General features: G+C 40.8%; 1 protein-coding gene across 10 annotated transcripts in view; it reads right to left on the reverse strand.

Moving 5' to 3' along the window:
* GPM6B (glycoprotein M6B) overlaps nucleotides 1–24,471 on the reverse strand; it is a 166,793-nt gene that overhangs the window by 26,477 nt on the left and 115,845 nt on the right. For 3 of the 10 annotated variants that reach the window (XM_055376011.2, XM_055376013.2, XM_055376008.2), the window contains exon 2: nucleotides 10,181–10,300. The exons of 3 other annotated variants lie outside the window; for them this stretch is intronic. In XM_055376011.2, the coding sequence (XP_055231986.1) occupies nucleotides 10,181–10,300 (120 nt within the window). Of the gene's footprint in view, nucleotides 1–10,180; nucleotides 10,301–19,344; nucleotides 19,847–24,471 lie in introns of those variants that run through there. 4 more of the 10 variants (XM_004063818.5, XM_004063819.5, XM_004063817.5 and 1 more) reach the window with 4 other exon arrangements.

Consider the following 24,471-nt stretch of genomic DNA (forward strand, 5'->3'; position numbering starts at 1 on the left):
GACGTGGGGAGAGTTCAGGGTGTAGCCGAGTTCATCAAGGACACCAGGGTAATGGTGGGGAGAAGTCAGGAAGGTAGGTCCCCCCATTGCCTGGTCCATGGAAGATGTCCAAGCCAGCCTCAAGCCTCTGTGCTTCACTTTGCAGCAAGGGGAAGAGAGGGAAGGTTTGTGAGCAGGCGAGACGTGATTCAGGATGTGCTTTTAAGAGATGAATCTGGCACTGGTGTGTGGGCTGGATTGGAGTGGGTGCAAGCTAAACTCTTCAGTGGTAGGCGGTGGCAGAATGGGTCTTCTGAGGTTTATTCATGGGGGCAGGACATCTTCAGTAAAAGCAGGAAGGATAAAAATTGGACAAAGCTGTGGAGCTATTAAGCAATCAACATCATGCAACATTTTCTATTAGGGTGAGAAAGGGTGAGAGAATTTATGTGAACACATCTTCACAAGGGCCATTCTAGAAAATGCAAACTAATCCACAGAGAAGGAGAGCAGATCAGTGGTTGCTTGGGGAGAGTGGGAGCATAGGAAGGGTGGAAAGAGTGGGGAGTGGCAGCCACATCGCCATTCTGCTCATGGTGCTGCTTTCATGAGCACACATGTATGTCAAGGCTTGTCAGACACTTTAAAGAGATGCACCATATGCATATCAATTACACCACAAGACAGCGTTTTCAAAAGACCTGTTTGTGAAGTTCAATTTCTACAAAACACAGTAGTAATTTAAAAAGGTTGTGAACCCCTTTGGGAAACTAGGGATTGGTGGTGAAAGCCAAGAGCCACATTAACCTGGGTGATGGGAACCCTCCAGGCAGCAAGGCACAGCAGAGGCATCCTCTGGACTGAGGGTAAGGACAGCAAGGGTCAGGGAGGCCTTAGGGCTTTTACTAGACAAGCAGAGGGCAGGAGGCTACAGTGAGGGGGAAGGAAAATAAAGGGCGCTGAGGAAGACATACCTGTTCCTCTAACCACAATAACACACTCATATGCCCTGCATACATCTCTATATGCATAGGGTGTTTATAGTACGTGTTATATGCAAACACATACGTGTATGGTATTATGTTGCATAAATAAATATATGTAGGTTTAAATGTATTGGTTTATGCACTGCGTGCCTTTTAAAAGAGTGAGTTTCTCTTCAGGAAACACCGATACATAGATTGTATATAATATTCCAGACTTATCAAGCTATCCATGCCTGCAATAAGCTTAACATCTGGGACAAAGCTACCCCATGGACTTCTACTGCTTCACTTAGAACCAATTTCCTGACTCAAAGCGTAGGACCTAGCCCAGGGGTTCTCAACTCTTGGTACTATTGGCATGGGCCATCCTTTGTTGGGGAGGGGCTGTCCTGTGCACTGTAGGATGTTTAGCAGCATCCCTGACCTCTACCACTAGATACCTAAAAGGCATCTCCTGAAAGGCAGAAACTCCCCCGGATTGGGAAACACTGGTCTACCACAGTGGTTCTCAACCTTGGCTGCACAGAGGATCACCTGGTGGGGGAGCTTTCAAGAACACCGATGCCTGGGTCCCACCCTCAAGATTCTGAATGACTTGGTCTGGATATGGCTTCGGAATTTTAAAAGACCTCCCCTTCCTTCCAGGGTTGTACTGTGAAGCTCAGGCTGAGAACTTCTTATTCAAGAAAATCATCCCACAAAGTTAACCCTATTTACATGCAGGTGATTCTAGAAACCTCGATTAGCCAACCTATTTTTTTTTTTTTTTTTTGACACAGAGCCTTGCTCTGTTGTCCAGGCTGGAGTGCAGTGGCACAATCTCTGCTCACTGCAACCTCTGCCTCCTGGGTTCAAGTGATTCTCCTGTCTCAGCCTCCCGAGTAGCTGGGACTACAGGCACCCACCAATACTCCCGGCTGATCTTTGTATTATTATTTTTTTTTTTTTTTTTTAGTAGAGATGGGGTTTCACCATGTTGGCCAGACTGGTCTCAAACTCCTGACCACGAGTAGCCAATCTGAACTTACTTAACAAACACCTGCTGAGCTCCTATGCAACTCTCAGAGTGCAAGGTCTTGACCAGCCTGGCCCAGGAAATGAGCCATGTACACAATGGACACTAAAATTAGACAATTTCATATAGAGTCACACATCATGAGTGCTAAAAGTAAAGTGATCATCATTCAACACTATGAACGACTGCTTTCTTGGTCCTAGGTCCTGAGCCAGGCCAAAGCAGGGAGCAAGGCATGAAGACCTCTGCTCACAGAGAGCTTAGAGTCTAGTACCTCAGGAAGGCCGTCAAACACCTGCCAGGTACTCATTTAACCCAGTGATACATTCTCTGAGAGGTGAGGCTTTGAGAAAGTGAAGAGGTTATGATCATTAAGGAGATGGAGGATGCATTTGCACTGTGAAATGTTTATACAGACTGTGGCAGGCAGCTAAGACACCACCCTCAATAATCCCCACAAACCTACGTTCATGGCCTTGTGTAATTCCTTCCCCTGAATGTAGGCTGGACCTAGTAGCTTACTTCTTAGGACTAGAATATGGCAAAAGTGATGAGACGTCACTTCCCTGATTAGGTTTCAAAAAATTGACTTCTGTCCTGTTAGCACTGTCTCTCTGGCTGGCACATTCTCTTACCTGCTCACTTGCTCTCTCTATCTGATGAAGTCATCTGCTATGTCATGAAGTAGCTATGGAGAGCCCACACATGGAAAAAAATCAAGGGAGGTTTTAGGCAAACAGCTTGTGAGGAACTGAGGCCCTCAGTCCCAAAGTAACCAAGTCCTGCCAGTGGCCACATGAATGAGCTTGGAAGTGGATCCTTCCCCAGTTAGGCCTTCAGATGAGACTGAAATCTCATTAGAGTTTCTGAGACAGCTAAGCTGAGCCCAGACTCCTGACCTAAGGAAGCCGAGATAATATACGTTTTTGTTTCTAGCCACTATGTTTTGGAGGAATTTGTTATGCAACAATTGATAACTAACACACAGCCTGAGCTCTGATGTTTGCCTATAGCTTTACAATAGAATGTTTTTGCATTGGCTCTTATACACAAAGATATAGTGGCAATAGCAAAACATTACTTCAAGAGGAATTTACTTCAAATTCAATAGTACTGTCTGCTAAGGATGTGGAGGTTTGACTTTGAGCATCTTAACTGTAAATACATATACAGGTTGAACATATACATACACAGGTTGAACTGAAACGATACTTTACCAAAGATGTTATAATGAGGGGTTATGGCCTTCTATGTATATAGCAGTGGTGGTCAAACTTTACTGTGCATTAGAATTGCCTGGGGGAGCTTCTTAAAATGGGCCAAATTTCTGGCACCCATCGCAGAGAGGGTAGGTGGGGACTGGGAATCTGATTTTTCTTTTTAAGAGATCGGGTCTTGCTATGTTGCCCAGGCTGAACTTGAACTTCTGGGCTCAAGTGATCCTCCTGCCTTAGCCTCCCAAGTAGCTGGGACTACAGATGTGTGCCACCATGCCCATATGAAATCTGAATTTTTAACCAGCATTCTTAGCGATTCCGATTCAGGGCATTGGAACCTCATACTTTGAAAAAAAAAAATAAAGAAATGATCCCCAACACTACATTTAGTAAACCACAAATATCTTTTCTATACACAGGAAATAAAACTTGCTAAAGTGCACTGAATAGAACACTAGATGAAAGTAGCTCACAATATCCACTTAACGGGACTTGGTTTATTATGGGAAAACTCAGAGAAGGACCTGAAAGAGGCCAGAGGGGCTGAGCTTCTAGAAAGTACCAAGAAATTCTCTGAAGGGCTGAGCCTTAGTTGACAGCCTGTGAGCAGGGAGTCCCTATTCCCCACAGAGAACAAGGATTCTGGGGCCTGGAGGGCAGAGGATGAGGGATGTCTGATGGAGAAGATTTTAGGAAACTGAGTGCCGAGCAAAGTTTTTAGGTGTTGCCTAACATCAGTAGATAGAGTATTGCATTTTGACACACTTTGCAAATTCTAATTTAAGGATTGGCAATTGTTTTCTGTAAAGGACCAGATGGCAAATATTTTTGGCTTTGCAGGGTGTATAGTTGCAGCTTCTCAACTCTGCTAGTGGAGTACGAAAGCAGCCACAGACAATCAAATGGGCCTGGCTGGTTCCGATAACACTTTCTTTACAAAAACAGAGGGTGGCATCACCAGCCTCGTCTGTCAAATCCTCACAGGAATCTCAATTTATTGCCACTGGGAAACAGCACATGAATATAAACAAGGTTTTCTCAAGACACAGGAAGTCTTGTTTCGATCCCATTACCTCTCCTACCAGCCTGACATTTCACCCCTAGAGCTAGTCCTTGGGGGTGAAAGCATTGTTCATGGAAGTCTCCAGAAAATACAAGCATGATGATCTTCAGAGGAAGATTTGTCCCACCTAAATGACTCTGACACCCAGAGCATTCCGTTTAGTACAAAAGCCAATTCATATAAGCTTTTCATAGACGTGGACGCACTCAGGGGGTGGGGGTATATGTGGCTTATTTGGGAGTGAACTTCGGCACCCAAAAGGACACAGCCTGAGGAGGTGGAAGACCTAAGTGGCTGATTTCAGCTACTCCCCAGCTACTTCAGAGTAATTCCAGTTACCTCTAAGGGTGACAAAAGATTTCAAAGCAAAATTAATTTTAATGGACTCTAGTTAGATTTATATGAAAACATATAACATAAGGGACATTTCAAAGGCAGCAAAGACCAGATGACACTACTTCTCAAAGACCGAGAAGTACTGAGTCTTGAATAATCCAAGTCAGTGTCCCTAAAATCAGACATGTCTGACAGAAAGCCCGAGATCAACACTCAATACTCATCGATCTGCTTTTTATCTCTGCTTTCTCTGTCTGCCTACTCTAAGATGAGAAGCAAACGTTAAGACCAAAAGACAAAGGGAGCTGATATGTCACAGACACAGTAAGCCATTGTTACATAATCAGGTGCTAATCACAGACTAACAATATAGCGCATAAACAATGGAACGTTCAAAAACAATCAAGAAATTACTTATATCGATAAGTATTTGTTTATAGCTATATATAAATTATTTTATATATATATATATATATATATATAAAGACTGCCATAGCAGTCAGTAAATTATAAAATCGTTAACTGCTGTATATGGCACTTTTTTGGTGAAAACTGCAGGTGCTTTGAAAATGAAAGAATTGATACATTTCAGAAAACAAAAGGCAAAGTACTCTAAAAATCTCAGGGACTTTACAGCATGAGCCTGAGCTACAATGTGCTTCCACTGTGTTCACCATTTACCTCTATGTAACCAGAAATATCTTGAGTAACTGGAAGGCATCAGACAGACTGAGAGCATCCACTGGCTTAGGCTGGATAAGCTACAAAAGCTTCTGCAACCAGCCTCTGGGGACAGAATGATACCACCAGCAGAACCCACACCGCACGACCAGACTGTCAGTTATGGTCGACACCCAACTATGGCCAGAGGTGGAATGGTACACGCAGAAGGATTAAGGGTTTTTCTTCCCCCTTAAAATACATTTCAAGTGGTTTGGGAGAAGACCTCGAACTTAGTGGCCTTACAACCTTAGGTTAGGAAAGAGTGACACTAAAGAACAATGACAAAAATCCAGTAGCATTTCCCAGGACTTATAGCTACAGGTGTCCCTCTACAAAGCAGATCAGTGAGAGAGAAGTCCCAGGCTCAGCCTAGAAGGGGGCCAAGGGATAAAGTCTGCAGTTCCCAGGAGCCAGCCTGTGGTTACATCTGGGCAGACACGGTGCAACATGAGTTAACAGCAGTGCTGGACCCTCCGTCAGTCTGCTACCCGCCCCCACTCCACAACCCCGTGGCGACTCAGGAATCCGTTCTCTGTGGTGCAAATCACAACACTTGGGCTTCTTGCTAAATACCAACACTCCGGAGGGCCCTCCTCTCCCGACATCCTCTGTGACAGTCCCTATGTAGAGGGTGTACTCTTTGTCCCGACTTCTGGAATTATCTGTGGCCATTTTAACTGAAACATCAGAGCATTTTGGATTTGAGAGGCGGAAGTTGGTGATATGTGAAGTGGGTGGTTATTCTACTCCTTCCTTGTGAGACTGAATTCTGAATTACAGATTTAACTGTATATAAAGAACCATTCTTAGTCCACTAAAAATGGCAGCCTATATTTAGTCACGGCATCTTGCATGTCATTGGATTATATTAAAGAGGGAGATGAGAGACATTTGAGAATTTCTCCCAAGCTTCCATCAACTACTTTCTCCTCTGGCCCTCACTTTGCCACAAAGAAACAAACCTTTCTCCCCTTCGCTGCCCCTTCCCCAAACCCCTTCATGAGACAAGCAGGTAAGAGAAGCAAGGTCACTGTTTTTCAAACCAGCCAGGACTCAACAGATTAATGACTGCCTTGGCATTGCTTAGACATACCTCTCCCTAAATAGAAACGGAAAGAAGAAAGGATGAATACCTTGAGCAATTCTTTATCTTTTCCAAAGATAAAGATTTCTAGATCTCTTGAGGGTAAATTCACATAATCAATTGCTTCCTGTCTTCTCCCTTCTTGCTCTTGGACCTTGCTCTTAATTACTGCTTCTCAAGCTTTAATGTGCATAGGAACTACCCGGAAGTCTTATGAAAATGCAGATTCTGATTCAGTGGGGCTGGGTGGGACCTGGGACTCTGCATTTCTAATGAGCTCCTGGAGGTGTTGATTCTGCTGGTCCACAGCCTGCACTTGGAATAGAGAATCTAGATTTTCTTAGGCTATCCTCTGGAGCCTGTGTAACACAATCTACAACAGTCTGGAAGTACTCCCTCCAATGTTAAGCACAATATTCCATTGACTGGAGACTTAGCATGAACTACTCCCTGCTTCATCGCTTGCCTGCATCTCAGACCACCACCTCAGGCCAGGCCCCTAGGGCAGCATCATGGACGGGGGGGGGGGGGGGGGGGGGGGGGTGGGGTAGCCCATGTGGCCATACATCATTTCATCTCCTGAAGGCAGAAAAGATGTGGACACTACATGTCCAACGCAGCTAAAAATTGAAAACGAAAAAGAGATAAGGAAAGAATAACTATCTAACCCCTAAAGATGGAATTCTACTGGGAAGTAGTAGCAAGAAAAAGAAAACCATGAAAAGGACCCTGGAACCATCCTAGAACCCCCACGACCTTTCCAATGGGGAATAAGGAAGTTCCTGGAGAAGGGCAGTCTCCGCTACAGTAACTGCATGAGTGGGAGAGGCATTTTCCTTTGGCAAAAATTTCCTGGTCAGCCTGTATCAAAACCTCTTTTTCCCCCATGGAAAAAGGCTGACAACTCTGCCAAAAAATTAACAAAAAAAAAAAAAAAAAGAAAAAAAAAAAGAGCCATACGGAATTCCCTATTTTTTGCCTCATACCATCTGGTTGGGGTTGGAGATCTAAGTATAGAATGGCAACGGCATTGATTTAGGAGCCAACAAAATCTGTAAGTGTCTGGAAAGGCGATGGCATGGCTGGAGTGGGTCCCTTCACTCTGTGGCCTGCACTGTAGGCTTTACACTATCACACATAAGGTCTCTGCAGACAGCTCCAGACATTAACAGTCCCTGTGGAGGCATCTTTTTTCTGATTATTTCCATCAATGCACACAAAAAGTTAAAACTATGTGTAGGTGGAGATTGTTTCAGGATCTGGGAAGATAATTCTTTAAATCAAATTCAGTGATTTTGTTTCTCCCCCTCAGGCGAGAACCTGTTAGTTCATGGAATTCTCGCTTGCAGTAGTATCACCAGCAACCTGATACTATTAGACTTCCACAATCTTTCATCATATCATTATGGAATTCCAAAAAACTTGAAAAGTAATTTTTTTTTTCTCCACTAACTCATCTGGCAGCAAAACCTGTTCTGATCTCATCTTCCTTGGTGCCAAAATCTCACCTGAATGGACAAGGAGTTGTTTATAGTCTTGGGCTCTCCAGAAAGATTAATGAGTTAGATCTGCAGAGACACTCAGTGGTGGTATCATGCAGTACATGATGTATGCACTATGTTATCTTTTGGAAACCCAAATTCTTTGGAATTCTGAAAGAAATCAGTTTCAGAAAAAAAGAAAATGGAGCCTCGTATTTTTCTTCTCAGCTGCCACTGCTGCTATGAATGCCCAGATTCTGGTGTTTCACCGTAGGATCAAAAGCACACAAATCTTATTGTGATGCTTTTACAGGGAACTGCTCAACAAGTGGAGAAAACTCTTCAAGAGCAATTGACAGAGGTTTCTTTTATTCCCCCCCAATAAGATATTGTGCTTATTCTTTACCAGTTTAATGAACTAAAATACAGAAAAGAATAAGTATTTTTCTGGGTGTCCAGCTGGCCTGATGTCATTCAACACTCTTAAAATGAAGACTCTTAAAGACTCTTAAGATGAAGAGGGACTCCTCCCTCAAGCAGTAGTTTCTGATAACTTGGGGGCTTCTTGTTATGTTAAAAAATACCCCTTTCCCTGCTCCCCACCCTTGAATTATGCATGTCTCATGGCTTTTTTTGCTGCTTTTTTCTTAAAAGCAGCTTTACTGAGATACAATTTATATTCTATAAAATTCACCTGTTTCAAGTATACAATTCAATGATTTTGAGTAAATGTACAGCGTTGTGTGACCATCACCACAATCTAATTTTAGAACATTTTCACATTTTCATCACAGCAAAAATGATCCCTTGTACCCATCTGTAGTTGCTCCCCAATCCTCCCTTCTCTCAGCCTCTGGCAACCACTAATCTACTTCTTATCTCACCAATTCTGTAAATTTAACATAAACAGAGTGGTAGAACATTTGGTCTCTTGTGTCTGGCTTCTTTCACTTAGCATGATGTTTTTGAGGTTCATCCATGTTGTAGCATGCACAAATATTTCATTCCTTTTTATTGCTGAATAGTAGCTATTGTATGGATATATCACGTCTAATGACTTTTTTAAATCAAGATTCCAGAACCCTCCATATTCTTTATAGGATCCATGAGAATGGATGGCTGATGTCACCTCATGCTCACCCTATTTAGCCAGCGCTGCACAGGCACACACAGAACCAACACCTGATAGCCATAGGACAGATGAAGGAATGCATAACCCAAGACAGAACTAAATCCAGCGTCAGATTTCATTTTAATTAACCTGACAACACAATTTAGATTTTAAAGGAAAAGGTTTTATTAATCATGGATTTTATGACTTTGCAATTCAATGGGTAACTTACATTGTACCTTGGGATTGCCCTTTCTGGAGCTGTACCATGCTACATTTACTCCTGAAAAAGTTAGCAAGCATTTGGGAGAAATGTTATGGATTGATGCAAAATCACAGAAATACTTTAAGCCTCTTACTGTGTTTATCCGACCTACCACCAGCCCTTTATGTCTGCATTTTATGTAGTTTGAACTATGGTTGTACACTGGCAAAATCATTGAGTTTTAGCTAACTGAGCTGGGCATTACAACTTGTGTTGGTTTTGGGAACGTGGGAGGTTGGATGTTCATACTGCTTCGCCTTTTGCCCCTTCTAGGTCCCCAAATCAGCTGTCGCACACCTCACCCAGATCCAGCACCTAGCGGTTCTGAATGGCCAATGTTCCTCACGAGCAAGGAAAATGGAAACCGGACCCACTGAACCTACCTGATGGGAATCGGGTACATGGTTATCCAATCCTACTTTCACACCTTTGATTTCTCTTTCTCAAAGGCAATGACTGATGTGAGAGGGTGGTGCAGAGCAGCAGGGCTGGGAAGACATTTGGGGACACTCACAGTACTCTCAGAGCCAAGGCTCCTTGAAGGCCCTGGCCCAGTTCTTGGCCACATGGGGGATGTGGGTGGCCCCCCTACCCCATTATTGGTTCAGGCATTGGAAATTTCATGGTTAACCAAAGGCATATCTCACTGTACATTGTTCCCTTTGAGAAGAAGAAGTGATTGAAGGTGAAAGAGGGAAGAAGGAGAAGAAAGTGGAGAAAGATGGGGTGGAATGGAGAGGGAGAGAGAAAAAGAAAGATGATTAAAAAATGTTTATAGGGCGAATTCCACCCATGCCCGTGTGAACAAATTAATGCACCAAGCAAAACATAAAATATCACCAAGCTGCAAGAGCCATTACAAATAATATTAAAGATAACAGTTGACTTGCTATTAGAATTCACCCCAAGGCTGTATTTACCTGGACTGCTCAAGGGGCTAGCCCTGTCCCCCAGGGTTGGCACGGGATGGTACTGGTGGTTCTTTGAGCCTGGGTACATCCAGTGGTACCTGCCAATTTCCATTTCAGCTCTGCTGTTCACTGCCAATTTCAGGTGGCAAAGAGTCAGTGTCTCTATCTCCAGCAAAGATTCTATATCAGCATTTTTATTTATTCTTTACCATAGAAAGGAAATGGCGAGTTTAAAAAATATGCTATTGAAATGCAACCCTTCAGTACCAGCATGATCCATTGAGAATGTCCTCCGTTTCTAAATTGAAGTTTATGTAAATCACCAAAATGATCTTTATTTTCTACATCTTTCCCCCACACACACCATATCCTGCTTCTTAAAATGCTCATTTGGGGAAGATACTATTTATAGTGAAAATTTGGCTTCTCACAATAATATTTTTCTTTCTGTTTTCTTTTCAGACCAACAGAGCACTAACAGAGCACTATAATTATTGCCAGCTGCACTAGCAAAGGTGAACGCAGGCTCCCTCTCTGTATGGGTACCCAGCTCTAGTCCAGAAAACCTGGCAAACAACCCAATGGTCTGCTGTTTCTTGGATGAAATGCTTGTCCTCCCATTGACGTCTGCAGTATTGTCTGTCACCTTATCTTAAACTCAGAACATCAGAGTCTAGAATGTTCTGGATTAAATCCTGTTCCAATTTTCTCCCATGTGCTATACAGAAAGGGCTACTGGTCTTGGGCTCGAACCACTGCTTAATTACACACATGGTGACAGCTGGCACTTCCTGAGGACTCAGGTCTCTATCTGGTAATATGATACAATATTTCCCACTTCTTAGGGGATTGCAAAGAAAAATACCTACCAATTTGCCTGGCACAGAGTAGGCTTCTCATAAAAGTTAGTTGAATTACAATCTTCAAATCTCAAAGAGATCATAAGGTCGCTATGGCCAGTTTATCTCCGAGAATCCCATAAAACCTAATAAGGGGTTATATCCTCTGGGGCACCACAAATATTTAAGGATTAAAAAAAAAGATTGTGCCATTGATGTGGGTAATGATTCCATCAGAAGATCAGGTCATAACGCACCATCTGGCAGTTCAGGTCTCTGAGGAGAAGAACCTACTAAAGCCACAGTGTGAGGCAAGTAAAACCTCACAAAGCCTTTATAAAATCCCAACTCCACTCTCCACAATCTCTGAAAACTTGTAAGGTATTTCAAGTTTGGAAGCAGAAACATGCTTTTCTAGAGTGTTTTAGAAAAAATCTTTTTGACTTCAAGGTAAGGTATACATAACTCATTTAAAACCAGGGTAGGGAGGTACAGAAAAGATGCTGGGATAAGATCAGAACTGCACAATGAAACTATTTTTGTGGTCAATGATGATGACAGCAAAAATCTGTGGAGTGCTTATGATGTACTATGCACTGCACTCAGCATGTGGTATTTATTACATGTGTCACAACCACCCTCTGAAATAGGTACTATTATTATTCCATTTTTACAAGGGAACAACCCGAGGGCAAGGAGAAGGTAATGATCACTTGCCCAAGATCTTTCAGCCAGGAGGTAGAGAAGCCTGAATGTGAACCTTAGCAATTTCACTCAAGAGGGCACACTTTGGAAACCACCATACATCCTACTGTGACCTCTGCATGTATTGCAATTTTCTACTCTTCTGCTGAGGCAACAGTTAACCCAATGAGAGTTTTTCTGAGGTGCATTTGCAGTTGAGTTGTGCTTCTGTGTCTCCTAAAGAAACGGTCCAGGGCCTAAGCTACTGATGTTATCTCAGGCTTCTTAAAATTTCTTAACTTTCAGCCTTCCTTAGATTGAGATTTTTGTGGGCTGGGTGCGGTGGCTCACACCTGTAATCCCAGCACTTTGGGAGGCCAAGGCGGGCAGATCACTTGAGGTCAGGAGTTCAAAACCAGCCTGGCCAACATGGTGAAACTCTGTCTCTACTAAAAATAAAAAAAAAATAAAAAATAAAAATAAAAAAATTGGCCAGGTGTGGTGGCTAATGCCTGTAATTCCAACACTTTGGGAGGCCGAGGCAGCCAGATCACCTGAGGTGAGGAGTTTGATACCAGCCTGGCCAACATGGTGAAACCCTGTCTCTACTAAAAATACAAAAATTAGCTGGGCATAGTGGCGCACACTTGTAGTCCCAGCTACCCGGGAGGCTGAGGCAGAAGAATTGCCTGAACCCAGGAGATGGAGGTTGCAGTGAGTTGAGATCGCGCCACTGCATTCCAGCCTGGGCAAAAAAAAAAAAAAAAAAAAGAGTAAAACTCCATCTCAGGAAAAAAAAAAAAATTAGCCGGGCATGGTGGCATATGCCTATAGTCCCAGCTACTCTGGAGGCTGAGGCAGGAGAATCACTTAAACCTGGGAGGTGGAGGTTGCAGTGAGCTGAGATCATGCCACTGCACTCCAGCCTGGGTGACAGGGTGAGACTCTGTCTCAAAAAAAGAAGGAAAAAAAAACCCAAAAAACAGATTTAGATTTTTGCTTTACTGTTCAGGAGATTCTCTCTCAGAAATAGATGTTGCTACATTCTCCAAAGGCAAGAAAACCCAGTGGGGCTGACAGAAAAAAAACAGAAGGTCAAGGCACTTCATGGTATGATCTGATTTCCTCTTGGTAAAGGGGCTATGAGCCCTCCACATAGACCCCTAAGCAAGAGGATTCTAAGTAGTTCTATCACTTTTGATCTGGAAATTTTTATCCTTTTAAAAAATTTGTCTCTACATACTCAGCACACAGGTGCCCAATAAACACTGGCTGAATAAATATTTGGTTGAAAGGAAGGGAGCACCCTGGGACCCTGTAGACCAGAAATGGACCTCTAGATCCCCCACCATGCTGACTTTTACCCAAGCCAGGCCATGCAATTCAGGGTATCTCTGCAGAAGATTCATCCATGCTCTGTGCTCATCTCCTCATATGGATGGGGTAAGTCTCCAGATGTTTGGACAAGCAAGCACAGGCTGCTAGGCAATGACAATGAAAAACCATGGACTGCTCAATGTTAACGTGTTTTCTGAGAAAAACATGGCAGCCATGCCTAAGACCCTTAATTCAGGATTAAAAAAAAAAAAAAAAAAAAAGAATAGATCCAGAAGACACACCGATGGGATAGGCAACTGGATGGATGTGTTCCAAATCCCCGGACTTACACTTCTGGAGGGGCCTTTTTACAACAGTAAATCTTTAGATATGAAAGAAAAGAAAAATCACTTCTATTTTATATTTTTGAGCCAAATTTAAATAAAGGCATTAAATATAAAGTTATTTATAAAATTTCAAAAAACACAGTATACATTTTAATCCCAAGGACAGGATCCCAACACCTAAAAGGCAGTCACAGGATTCCAAGAGGATGCCTTGGCTCAAAAGGTCTTTTAAAATGTCTTGATTCTGGGCACCTGGCAAGAAATGGGAAAATGGTTTATGCCCTGCAGAGGGAAAACTGCAAAATGTTCCCCCTAAGAGAGTAGAAGATAGAGATGAGGTGACCAGTGGTGGCTTATGAAGACAGACACAGCTGTGAGTGGTCATTGCCAAAGGTGGGCATGAAACAAGGGGAAATTGCAAAAAGGAAAGCAAAACAATGCTTTGTTTATTTTTCCCCATTTACTTATTTAATGTAATTTAGTGAGAAGGCTGAACAAATGAACTTCAGACTGTCATGCTTCTTAGCACCTAGGAAATTATCACCGGAAGCAACTAAGTGACAAACACTGAGCTTCCAAGAAAGACCATATTCACTGAGCAAGGTCTTTCAAAGCTATATTTGTTATCCTTCATTTTTAGCTATTATTTAAAATATTAAGGAATGCCATAACAATGCTATAAATATAGTAAAGGTTGGTAAATTATAGCCATCTGTTTTTATTTATAAGGTTTTATTGGAACACAGTTGCACCCATTTGTTTACATACTATCTAGGGCTGCTTTCATGCTATAGTGGCAGATTTGAATAGTTACAACAGACACTGAGTGGTCTGCAGCACCTAAAATATTTACTATCTGACCTTTACGGAAAAAGTGTGTTGACCCTTGATTTTAAATACAGCATAGTAAGGCTTGGCTACATAAAGCAGTTAATGCAATTGATAAAATCAGCTTATCAAATAGGAAATTATTACATTTTCTCTTATACACTCTTTGAGAGAAATATCACTCAGCTGGCTAAGGATCAAAATTCTCGTCTATGGCATTTTGTCTGCTATTTAATCTGCCACCAATCAGCAAAATTATTATTAAAACCAAGATTATACTACCCCTAATGGTCCCTACGATGACTTAGCACCCTTGTACTCCTGTAACGTGAGTTGAAGGGACAGAGGAAGAATGACATTTCAAAGGAGAACACTTCTTTTTTTTTTTTTTTTTGAGACAGAGTCTCGCTCTGTCACCCAGGCTGGAGTGCAGCGGCACTATCTCGGCTCACTGCAACCTCCGCCTCTCGGGTTCATGCCATTCTCCTGCCTCAGCCTCCTGAGTAGCTGGGATTACAGGCACACGCCACCACGCCCGGCTAATTTTGTTTTTGTATTTTTAGTAGAGACTGGGTTTCACCATGTTAGCCAGGATGGTCTCGATCTCTTGACCTCTTGATCCGCCCGCCTCGGCCTCCCAAAGTCGTGGGATTACAGGCATGAGCCACCACACCCGGCAGAGAACACCATTAAACGAATAAATGAATGAACAACAAAGCACATTTGTGAAACTGGGATTGTAACCTTCCTCTCTTAAAAACAGTCGGTGTGGTCACTTTCTTCCTCCATTCCATGGCCATCCCTACTCCTGGCCAACTATCTCCCATGTATGTACATTTGGTCCAAAGGAGAAAAAAGCGAGAGTGTCTTTGTAACAATCCAATCCATCACAGTCACAGAGAGTGGAAGTTTAAGTCATGGGGACACTGGTTATTTTGCATGTTCTCAGATACATCAAGACTAAGTCACTTTATTAAGATCATTTAGTGTAAATTGACCCTGTACTTCCAAATAACAGAGAAATGTGATCTTGAAAATCATAATAATCTTAATTCAGGGTTTACACTCAATTTCAGGGAAGGCAAATCTAAATTTCCAGAAATGGCCCAGAATTCTTTTTCTAACGAAATAGCAAGGCCAAGTCTTTAAAAAAAATCCTAATGGAATTAATAATGTAAAAGTAGAAGATGTACCAAATGGCTCGTTGAGATCTTTTCCACATTTAAATGTTCTAAAAAAAAAAAAAAAATCAAAGGAAGCTGTATCATACCTACCACATATGTTCCGCACCATCTGGCCAGCCACTTTTCTCTACAGCCTATTCCCCAGACACCAACTCTTCAGATGTCCACCTTGGCAAATTCTTACAGATAATAACTGCATCTAAAACTTCCTCTGTACCATATTTATATAGCCAAGTTAGAAAATGTCAACACAAATTTCAAAATGCAATAATTCGCAGATCATCAGGAATAGTGTAACGTGTGTTATGTGTCCCTTTGGGTTTTTAATCACACAAGTCGTATATGCTAGAGGAGTGTTTTTCTTCCTAAACGAAAAATGAGAGCCAAAAGTGCATACATTTTGCTAAATTAAAAAAAAAATAAGAAATTGTATCTATTTGATCAAAAAGATTAAAATAGATATATTAATTTTTTAAGGAAGTCAATAATTTAAATTCATTTCTTACTTTGACTATATCCTGTAATTTATTTTAAATTACACATTGTTTCCCATTCACTATATTTTTCTTCCTGTGTGGTTAGGAATTTAATCTGATGCCTGTAATTTATTTCAGCAATGATTCATAGGAAGTTAACTAACCTGACTATAATTGTTTCAGTAGAATTCAATTACCTACATATAATGAAAATAATTTTCATAACAGATAGATTTTTCCCCCATAATAGAGCATATAAAGTTGTTATGATTCAATTGTTTTTCTACTCAATGATTATCCACTCTCAGCAATTTCAGATGCATTTATTTTCACAAATGAAATGACAACAAGTAATACTCCACTGAAATCAATGGAAACCGACTCTCCATCTTTTTATTATTGGGTTCCATGATCTGTTTCTTTTGATTCTGTCTTATTCATTTCCTCTGCTTATTCCATGTCAGTGAATCTGCTTACTCAATCTTCACACGTTAATGCTTTTAATTTAAAAACTATCATTTGTAATAATTTGGCATTTCTTACATCCATCTAAGAAAATCTGCTTGTTTTCCTTAAAAATCCCTAAATATCTACTAAATACTTCTTGTGAATTTTGGTATCTGGTAGCATTCTGTGATGAAAACTATGAGACTGAAAAAACACAAATGCTTTCCTTTTTTAAGGACACGGATTTTGTCTAAAGTAGAAACAAAGTCATTGTGATTAACTTTAAAGAAAGAGCTCTCTTTGTAGGAGTTAGTGAATCACAATAGCTGGGTTGTGTTGTCCCGCTGAAACTCCCAGGAAAGATCCCAACTAGAAAAGCAAGTTCAATTTATAAAGCTAAGTTTAATTTACATTCTTAGTTCTTAATAGACACTGCAATAATTATCCAAAGATATTAATTCACATGCTATTGGGTATTAGCCATTGGGCAATAATGCCCCAAATTAAGAGACAGGCATCACTCCATCACCAACCATTGAAAACAGATGGGAAAGGAGGAACACAGGAAAAAAAATATATATGTGCATAAAAAAACTCTGCGTAAAGTGACAAAATTTACAGGATTAAATTTAATGAATAAAATCCTTTGCTGAAAGGCTTAAAACATAAAAAACGGATCCACCAGCTCAAGAATTATATAACACATTCTATAAATAATTATGTCAAGTTTTCAAATGTTAATTTCAATGGAAAAATAATTTTTTAATAAACTTAAAATTAAATCTGAAGGAATACTGATGTGACAATCACGCAGAAACATTTGTGGCTATCATTTTATCCTATGTGTACCTTAATGATGATGGGTGAGCAAATTGGGAAACTACAAAGTGTCTTGTGTGGGCTTTGATTTTATGTAGCCAGCATATGAACTTGTTCATCTAAATGCAGATTAGATAAGCCACCCTCCAGATCAACAATTATGGTGGGTCACACAACAATCACAACCCCTCTTGCTGTAGATCAGGAAAAACAAATCCCCTGGCTTGTTTTCTTATTCAAGCATGTACCATACATGTCACACTAGCTTCTGGTAGTGTGATATTTTTCAATTATTTAACAAGCAGCTAGTGTTTATACATTTAGGTAATTTTTAAAGTTCCTTCAGAAATTATCTTTTGCTTCTAATTTTGTCTCTAAAATAACAACTAATGACTTTTCATATACAGGTTGTCAGGGATGTACTAGCAACCTGTAGATCTGTTATTAAATAAGATTTAATTGACATAAAATAATAGCAGTCCATAAGACTAAGTGATAAGATAACACAGTTGTGTAGTAATGATTTTATATTGGTTATATGACCTTTGCTTCCTTTCAGAGAGAAATTTAAAAAAGGGATTTTTTTGCAAAGACCAAAATGGTTTTATCTGCCATGGTTGAATACCACATTAATAAAAATTAAAAGTATGCACTAAGTAAAATCATCATTTTAGGATAAAATCGTGATAGGTTTCCTTGGGACGATGCTATTACATTATCATACCCCGACAACATGCAATCAACTTAGTCTCTAGTCATCATGGAAAAAACTTTGATCTCACTTCTTCATCTTGATAAATATTCCCAAGAGCTTCTCTTATAGCTATTTGATCATTGATGAAGATTTTTTTTTTTAAAGACACGCAAGAAAATACAGGCTGGGTTTTTGGTGGGGAGGTGTAGATTTGATACGAGGATTGAACTAAACAAACGATTTTAAAATTAAGGTGCTATGTACTTAATGCCACTGAATCGCATACTTAAAATGGTAAATTTTATGTTATGTGTATTGTGTGATACCTAAAAAAATTAATTTAAAAAGTAAAATTGCTCTGTTTAGGATAAAATATTATTGTGTACCAATGAAATTTTATATAAAAACAAGCAGTCTTTACCCCAGCATACTGTGAAGCTGAAGTACATGTAATTGCCGTTTTTGTAGGTTTAAAATGGTTGACTATCAGCAATTTCATATGGTTCAGCCTGTATCTTTATAAATAAAACGAACTTTTGTCCCCGTACTGGAGAATTACTCTTTAGTGACTATCAGTGGACGCAAGGGCTGTGAGAAATAACCTTAGCATGATGGCTTTTTAAATTAGAGCCACTGGGTTACAGAATATGTTTTTGTGCATTTATGACAGTCTATGACTTTGAGTGAGGGAAAATTACAATGCAGTGAGATCCATTAACCTAACAGTGGCTGAGCTGATTCTATGGGACATCAAACTTGAAATCAGTCATTATTTAGAAAAAAGAGATTAATTTTAGTTCCTACTTTCTGCCATTTTCTTACTGCAAAAACACTTTATTCCTCCAAAAAACCATTCTGTACATGAAAATTGTGGTACGTTCCAAGATTCTCTTTAAGAAATAGGACCTTTATCAATTTTCTTCCCCCCAGTCTCCAAGTCATAATTAGCAGAAGATCCCCCGCCCTGCCTTTCCATCAGCACTGGGTGACAGAGCTGATGTCCCCTCTCTGAAGCTCCAACTGTAAATGATTATTACATGTCGTAGTCAGGGCCTGATACAAGAAAGAGCAATCGTATTAGAATAAGAAAATTAGAGAATGCCCAAATCACTACAGCATTAGCGGAACCAAAGCAGAATTAACATGCATGCCCCTCCAGTTCCTCCTCAGCATTAGCAGAAAACTACACATTCCATGTTCCTGGAATATAACATGCAGGACACAAGACCTAAGTTATGATTAATTATATTAATAAAAAAAGACAGTTTCCCCAACTCATCTGCCCAAGGTGACAAACTATAGACATCCCTCTATGAAATATCACGTCGGTAGAAAGATTTGGAACAGGAATGGATTAAAGAAAGGCTGCTCTATTAATTTAACATCAGCCCACAGGAAAAAAATCAACCCTGAAAGCAAGACCATGCCATAGGGATTGTCTCAGAGCCATTTTAAAAGAGAGACAAAACCCAGCTAACCCTTTTTAAGCACCCCCCAGTGAAAAGCTTTAAACAGGCTATTGTCAGAGCGCTGGGTACCTTTTCTCTCTTGGCTTTGTTCAGTATTTTCCTCGGCTGCAGTTTCCATGGCTGGCTTCATACCATCCACCAAAAATGCTTTTCCCCCTGTTCCCCCCAACACACACTTGTTTTTCCTCCTCTTCCTTTTCTTTTGGACTCCCCTCCGTCTCTTATTTACACCCGTCTGATTGAGAGGCTCTGTTCTTCACTACAGTAGATTACAGTCCCTTCCAAGATGCAAAAGTCTTGTCAGCGTCAATTTCACTCTGCCTACTGGTCCATAAAGACAGCTGCCAAGGGGCAGGCAGCCATACGTCACCGAGGATCCCAGTTAGAAAACAGCCATTCGGCGCCCGGTGGTGCCTACAGTCTCAATGCGGCTCTGGTGGGAGTTGGGGGTAGGGGGGTGGGGGAGAAGGACCTGCTCCGCACCGGGCTCTTCCTCCTTGCTCTCTTTCTTAAGATCTCAATCTCGATCTCTCTCTCTCTCTCCTTCTCCCCACCTCATTTCTTCTAGCCAAGTACACCCAATGAATGCTAATTAATTCTCCCAGGAAAAAATAGATTTGTGACATCAGAGGAGGGGATGTGAAGGAGAAAGAAAAGAGCCCCCTCCCACCACGTGACTTTGTTGGTCGACAGCAATATATGTCGTCTCTAAGGAGAATGCATGTCTTTGCATAGGCATGACACTTTCTTTCCTGTGTGGTCCCTTTATGATGTATCAGTTTATTTCATTTACCCCTCGACCCTGGCAAAACATATTCAAAGGACGTGCCCATAGTCTCTATTTACTTTCTTAAATATTTGTCTTTCATACAATTTCTAGATAAGTACATTGCTTTTTAAAAATATAAATTAAAGAGGGGGAGAAAAATACATTAGAGGGAAGAAAACTCAAACATGGATTTAACGATAGCAATGTAGCAATTTGTTATTAGAACCCACTCCCTTGTCTATAGTTAATATATATGATAGTAAGAGAAACTCAAGCCTAATTTGTAAAAACGCACCCTTCCTTATTTAAAAATAAGCATAACATGTTCACAAGTATATCTAGCTGACATTTTGGTAGTTTCTTGGAATGAAAATCAAAATAGTTTTTTAATTGGATATGGTTATTTCTATATGGAGTTTTACTCATTAGAATTCCTCACTCCAAATCAAAGGGGTGTTTTCAAGAGCTCTCTAAATATTCAACATAAAGGCTAGTATACCAATAATGATTTGCCTTCTTGCATACCCAGATACCATGAGGCCAACATTCTCAACCCATACCAACATATAAGCCTTTATCATGATTATGAGCCATATGTTTCCAAGCATCACTAATTTCTGCACCATTTTTTATGCATTTGGCTGACCAACTGGCCTTCGCCGTCCCTATAAAAGATTAGAGAGACTCAAGTCAAATATAGGGATGACCATTGATAGGATTCCCAGATCATGAATAGTCTGCTAGTTGGTTGGGCTTAACACTTATCTTGGAGGCAAACATAAAGACAAGTTGGAGAACACCCTCTCCTAAAATCACTCTCCTAAGTTTTGATGGTTTCTTGCTCAACTCCTTGAAAAAAAAGTATAAGGTACTGAATCAAAATCTTCTAAAAACCTGATCTTTTAATACCTTGGTTTTAGATAATCCCTCAAACCTTCTTAATATTTAAAACTTCTAGATGTGTTACACTCGAGAAGATTTTGAAAACCAGTTTAGCTTGTTTCAACATTTAATTTTACATCTTGCTTTTCCCTTTACCATTGTCTTAGAAGACCACGCCCACAATCAAATATGTATTCCCTCAAATTAAGGCCCCAGCCAATTTTATCGTCTCCTGGTCAGGGGATTGAGAAGTATGGCAGCCTAAAACCACAGACTTTAGAAAAAAGTTTCGTTTGTGATATAATTATTTCCATGGGAAAACCCTATGGTGTGTCCGGATAGGACAGTCTTAGACATTTTTTGCAAAGACTACTTAGGTCCATTCAAATATAGAAAGGTGGCAAGTGTTGGTATGTAACAGGCTTGCTTTCCCAGCAGTTCAAATGAGAATTAAAACCATAACAAAATTCAATTCAGCACAAAAGAGGACACTGTGATTAGCTGTTATTGGTTTTTAAAGTGTCCAGCAAAATCATTTGATTATAGAACCAGCAGATCCTAATAATGTTTTGGCTGTTGCTTAAGAATATTATTTTAATAGTGATGCTGGTGAAAAGGCAGAATATGAAAGACATTCTTAATTTAAGAACAACTCTAGTTCTATATCGAGATCAAAACCATTAGACAAAATATTCACACATCCTCCAGTTGATACCTGCATCTACTTTCCGCCTGAAAAACTACATGGAAATGAGCAATTCATCACTTTTGCCTTATTCACAACTTCATAATTTTCTTTTCACTAGGATAATGTATCACAATTCTAGAAATTACCATTATATCACTTTATAACAGCCTCAAGATCTCACTGATGTTTATGATAAACCATTTGAAAAACAATTGTCAAGAGGAAGAGAGAAGAGTATTGCTTATTACATTTCTGAGATATGCATCCATTTTTGGCCAGAAAAGTTCTATATGTAGAAGTAGGATGGAAAATGTCTTCCAGAGCTGAAAATATTTCTTCGAGCCCCATGCTCTAAGGCAGTCTGGTCGAAGGTAAGAACACTTCTGAAAGCCAAAACAGGAATACAAAATACTGAACAAAACAGATTAGAATAAACATATGAAATTGCTGATATTGACCAAGAAGAACAGCAGTTTCACGTGGTTTGACTTATATGTTTGTAAGTCTTCTGTATAATTGCAGCCAGCTCAGTAAACATGCATGAAGTAACCTCCCTAGTGCCAACATCTACAAGCAGCACAGACATGCACAAGTGACGATGCCTGTCTCCAGGTAACCCACGGCTAATGGGACACAGAAAACTCTTCTAAAACAGGGTGCTCCTGCCTGCCACAAGCACTATCGTATCACAACAAAGAAAATGGATGGAGGGGGAAGAGAATTTGAAAAAAGCTTTGCAGAGTTGAGTTGGCTATTGCAGTAATGCTTAGAAACCTGCTGGGTAGGGTAGGGAAGGGAAAGGTAGGAAAGAGGAACGGAAAGAGTTCTAGGAAAAATTGAAGGGCATATGAGAGGAAAAAGAGGGTACTGTCAAAGGGTCAGGAAGTGATTTTTCTGACAGAGGGACTGAAGGGAGATGGCTGAGCCAGTAGGTTGGGAACCAGGTAGGTTGAACACCTTGCTAGCCCTGGAGGCAGTAAGTAGAGATAGAAGGCTCAAGAGCAGAGCTGATCGTGCTTTACAAAGGTCATTCTATTGGTAATGTGGAAGACAGGGTGGGTGGGGTATGATGAGACTAGAGGCTGGCAAACTAGTCAGGAGTCTCCTGAAACAGTACAAGTAAGAGATAGTGTGAACTTGAACTATGGCACGGGGAGGAAGTGAGGACCCAGATGTCACTGGATTGGATCTGTATGAGTAGGGGTGGAGGAGGATTTGAAGGGGAGGCTAGAGTTTCTAGCTTGGGTGAGTGAGGAGATGGTCATGCTGGGAACTAATATGGGGAACCAAAGAGAAGGAAGAAGTTTGGTAGGGGAGATTATCAAGCGTGGTTGAAGGTGCTCTTAGGACATCCTGCAGGGACTAAGAGGCATTCAGGAATATGGCTCCAGAGGAGAGGGGCTGGCCAGAGAGCAGCATCCGGGAGTCTTCAGTGTGAAGGCAGCCCTGGGAGTACAAGATGCCCAGTTCTGCTCAAATGCCATCTTCTCAGGGGACTCTCCCTGACTCTTGTCTAAAATAGCAGCCCTGACATTCCTGGTCCCCTTAATCTGGATTTGAGTTTCATCATAGCTTTAACCACAACTCAACACTGTTATTCACTTATTTGTTCATCACTTCCCATCCTCCTAGAATACAGGCTCCTTAAAGGCAGAAATTGTTGTCTTATTCTCCACTGTATTCTAAGAGCTCTTGGAACACTTCTGGGCACATAGCGGGTTCTCAACAAAATCTATTTTAAATGAATGTTAAACAACCAGGGAGAGATACAGATTTCAAGTATGCCAAGATTAGAGCTTAGGGTACACTACCTTTTAAGTGTAAAGGTAAAGGAAAAACTTTAAAAAGAGGGTAAAAGAAACAAAGAAGGACAAATTAGAAAACGAGGGAAATAAGACCAAAGTGGAATCATGAAATTCGAGAAAGGTTCTGTGAAGGGCATCAAGTTAACAGTGTAAAATAGTGTCAAATACCATAAAAGGAGGAAAAAGGATGAGGACTAGCAAGCAGAAAGGAGTTTTACCACCAAATAGCCTTTGGAACTTCTGTGAGAAGGCTGAATGATGGGGAAGGATATAACACTTCCCAGTCTCTTTCATGATCGCCCTCAAAATAGGAGGCTCCCAAGGTCCAGTTGACATGTTAAACTCATACATAGGGCTTTGGCTGATGCCTGTACATCTTGACCCTGTTTTTAACCTGGCAAGATCATATTGGATTTTTCTTCTGTGATCTATTACATTAATGATCTTCCCAGATTTGTTCTGTTTCCAAGTATAGTAAATATGCTTTGTGTGTCTGGGATTCAAATCATTGATAGAAATGTTGAACACAACAAGACCAAGGTGAGGGAATCCCATGTAGACCTCTATGGACATCGTCCTGGTCAGTTGGCTGGTTCATTCTTTCATTTCTTTGTTCATTCATTCATTTATTCATCCAAGATTCATTAAGCACCTATTACAGGCCAGAAATCAAATCACTTTTTTTTTTTCTTTTTCTTTTTTGAGACGGAGTTTTGCTCTTGTTGCCTAGGCTGGAGTGCAATGGTGTGATCTCGGCTCACTGCAACCTCCGCCTCCCAGGTTCAAGTGATTCTCCTGCCTCAGCCTCCCAAGTAGCTGGGATTACAGGCATGCACCACCACCCTGGCTAATTTTGTACTTTTAGTAGAGACAGGGTTTCTCCACGTTGGTCAGGCTGGTCTTGAGCTCCTGACCTCAGGTGATCCGCCTGCCTCAGCCTCCCAAAGTGCTGGGATTACAGGCATGAGCCATCGTGCCTGACCCGAATCACTATTCTATGCTAATATGACTATGACTGTTCAGCTGACCGAGAATTCATCAAGTTGCATAAT

This window comes from Gorilla gorilla, chromosome X (genome assembly GCF_029281585.2).
Source record: "Gorilla gorilla gorilla isolate KB3781 chromosome X, NHGRI_mGorGor1-v2.1_pri, whole genome shotgun sequence".
In the NCBI taxonomy this organism is placed as follows: Eukaryota; Metazoa; Chordata; class Mammalia; order Primates; family Hominidae; genus Gorilla; species Gorilla gorilla.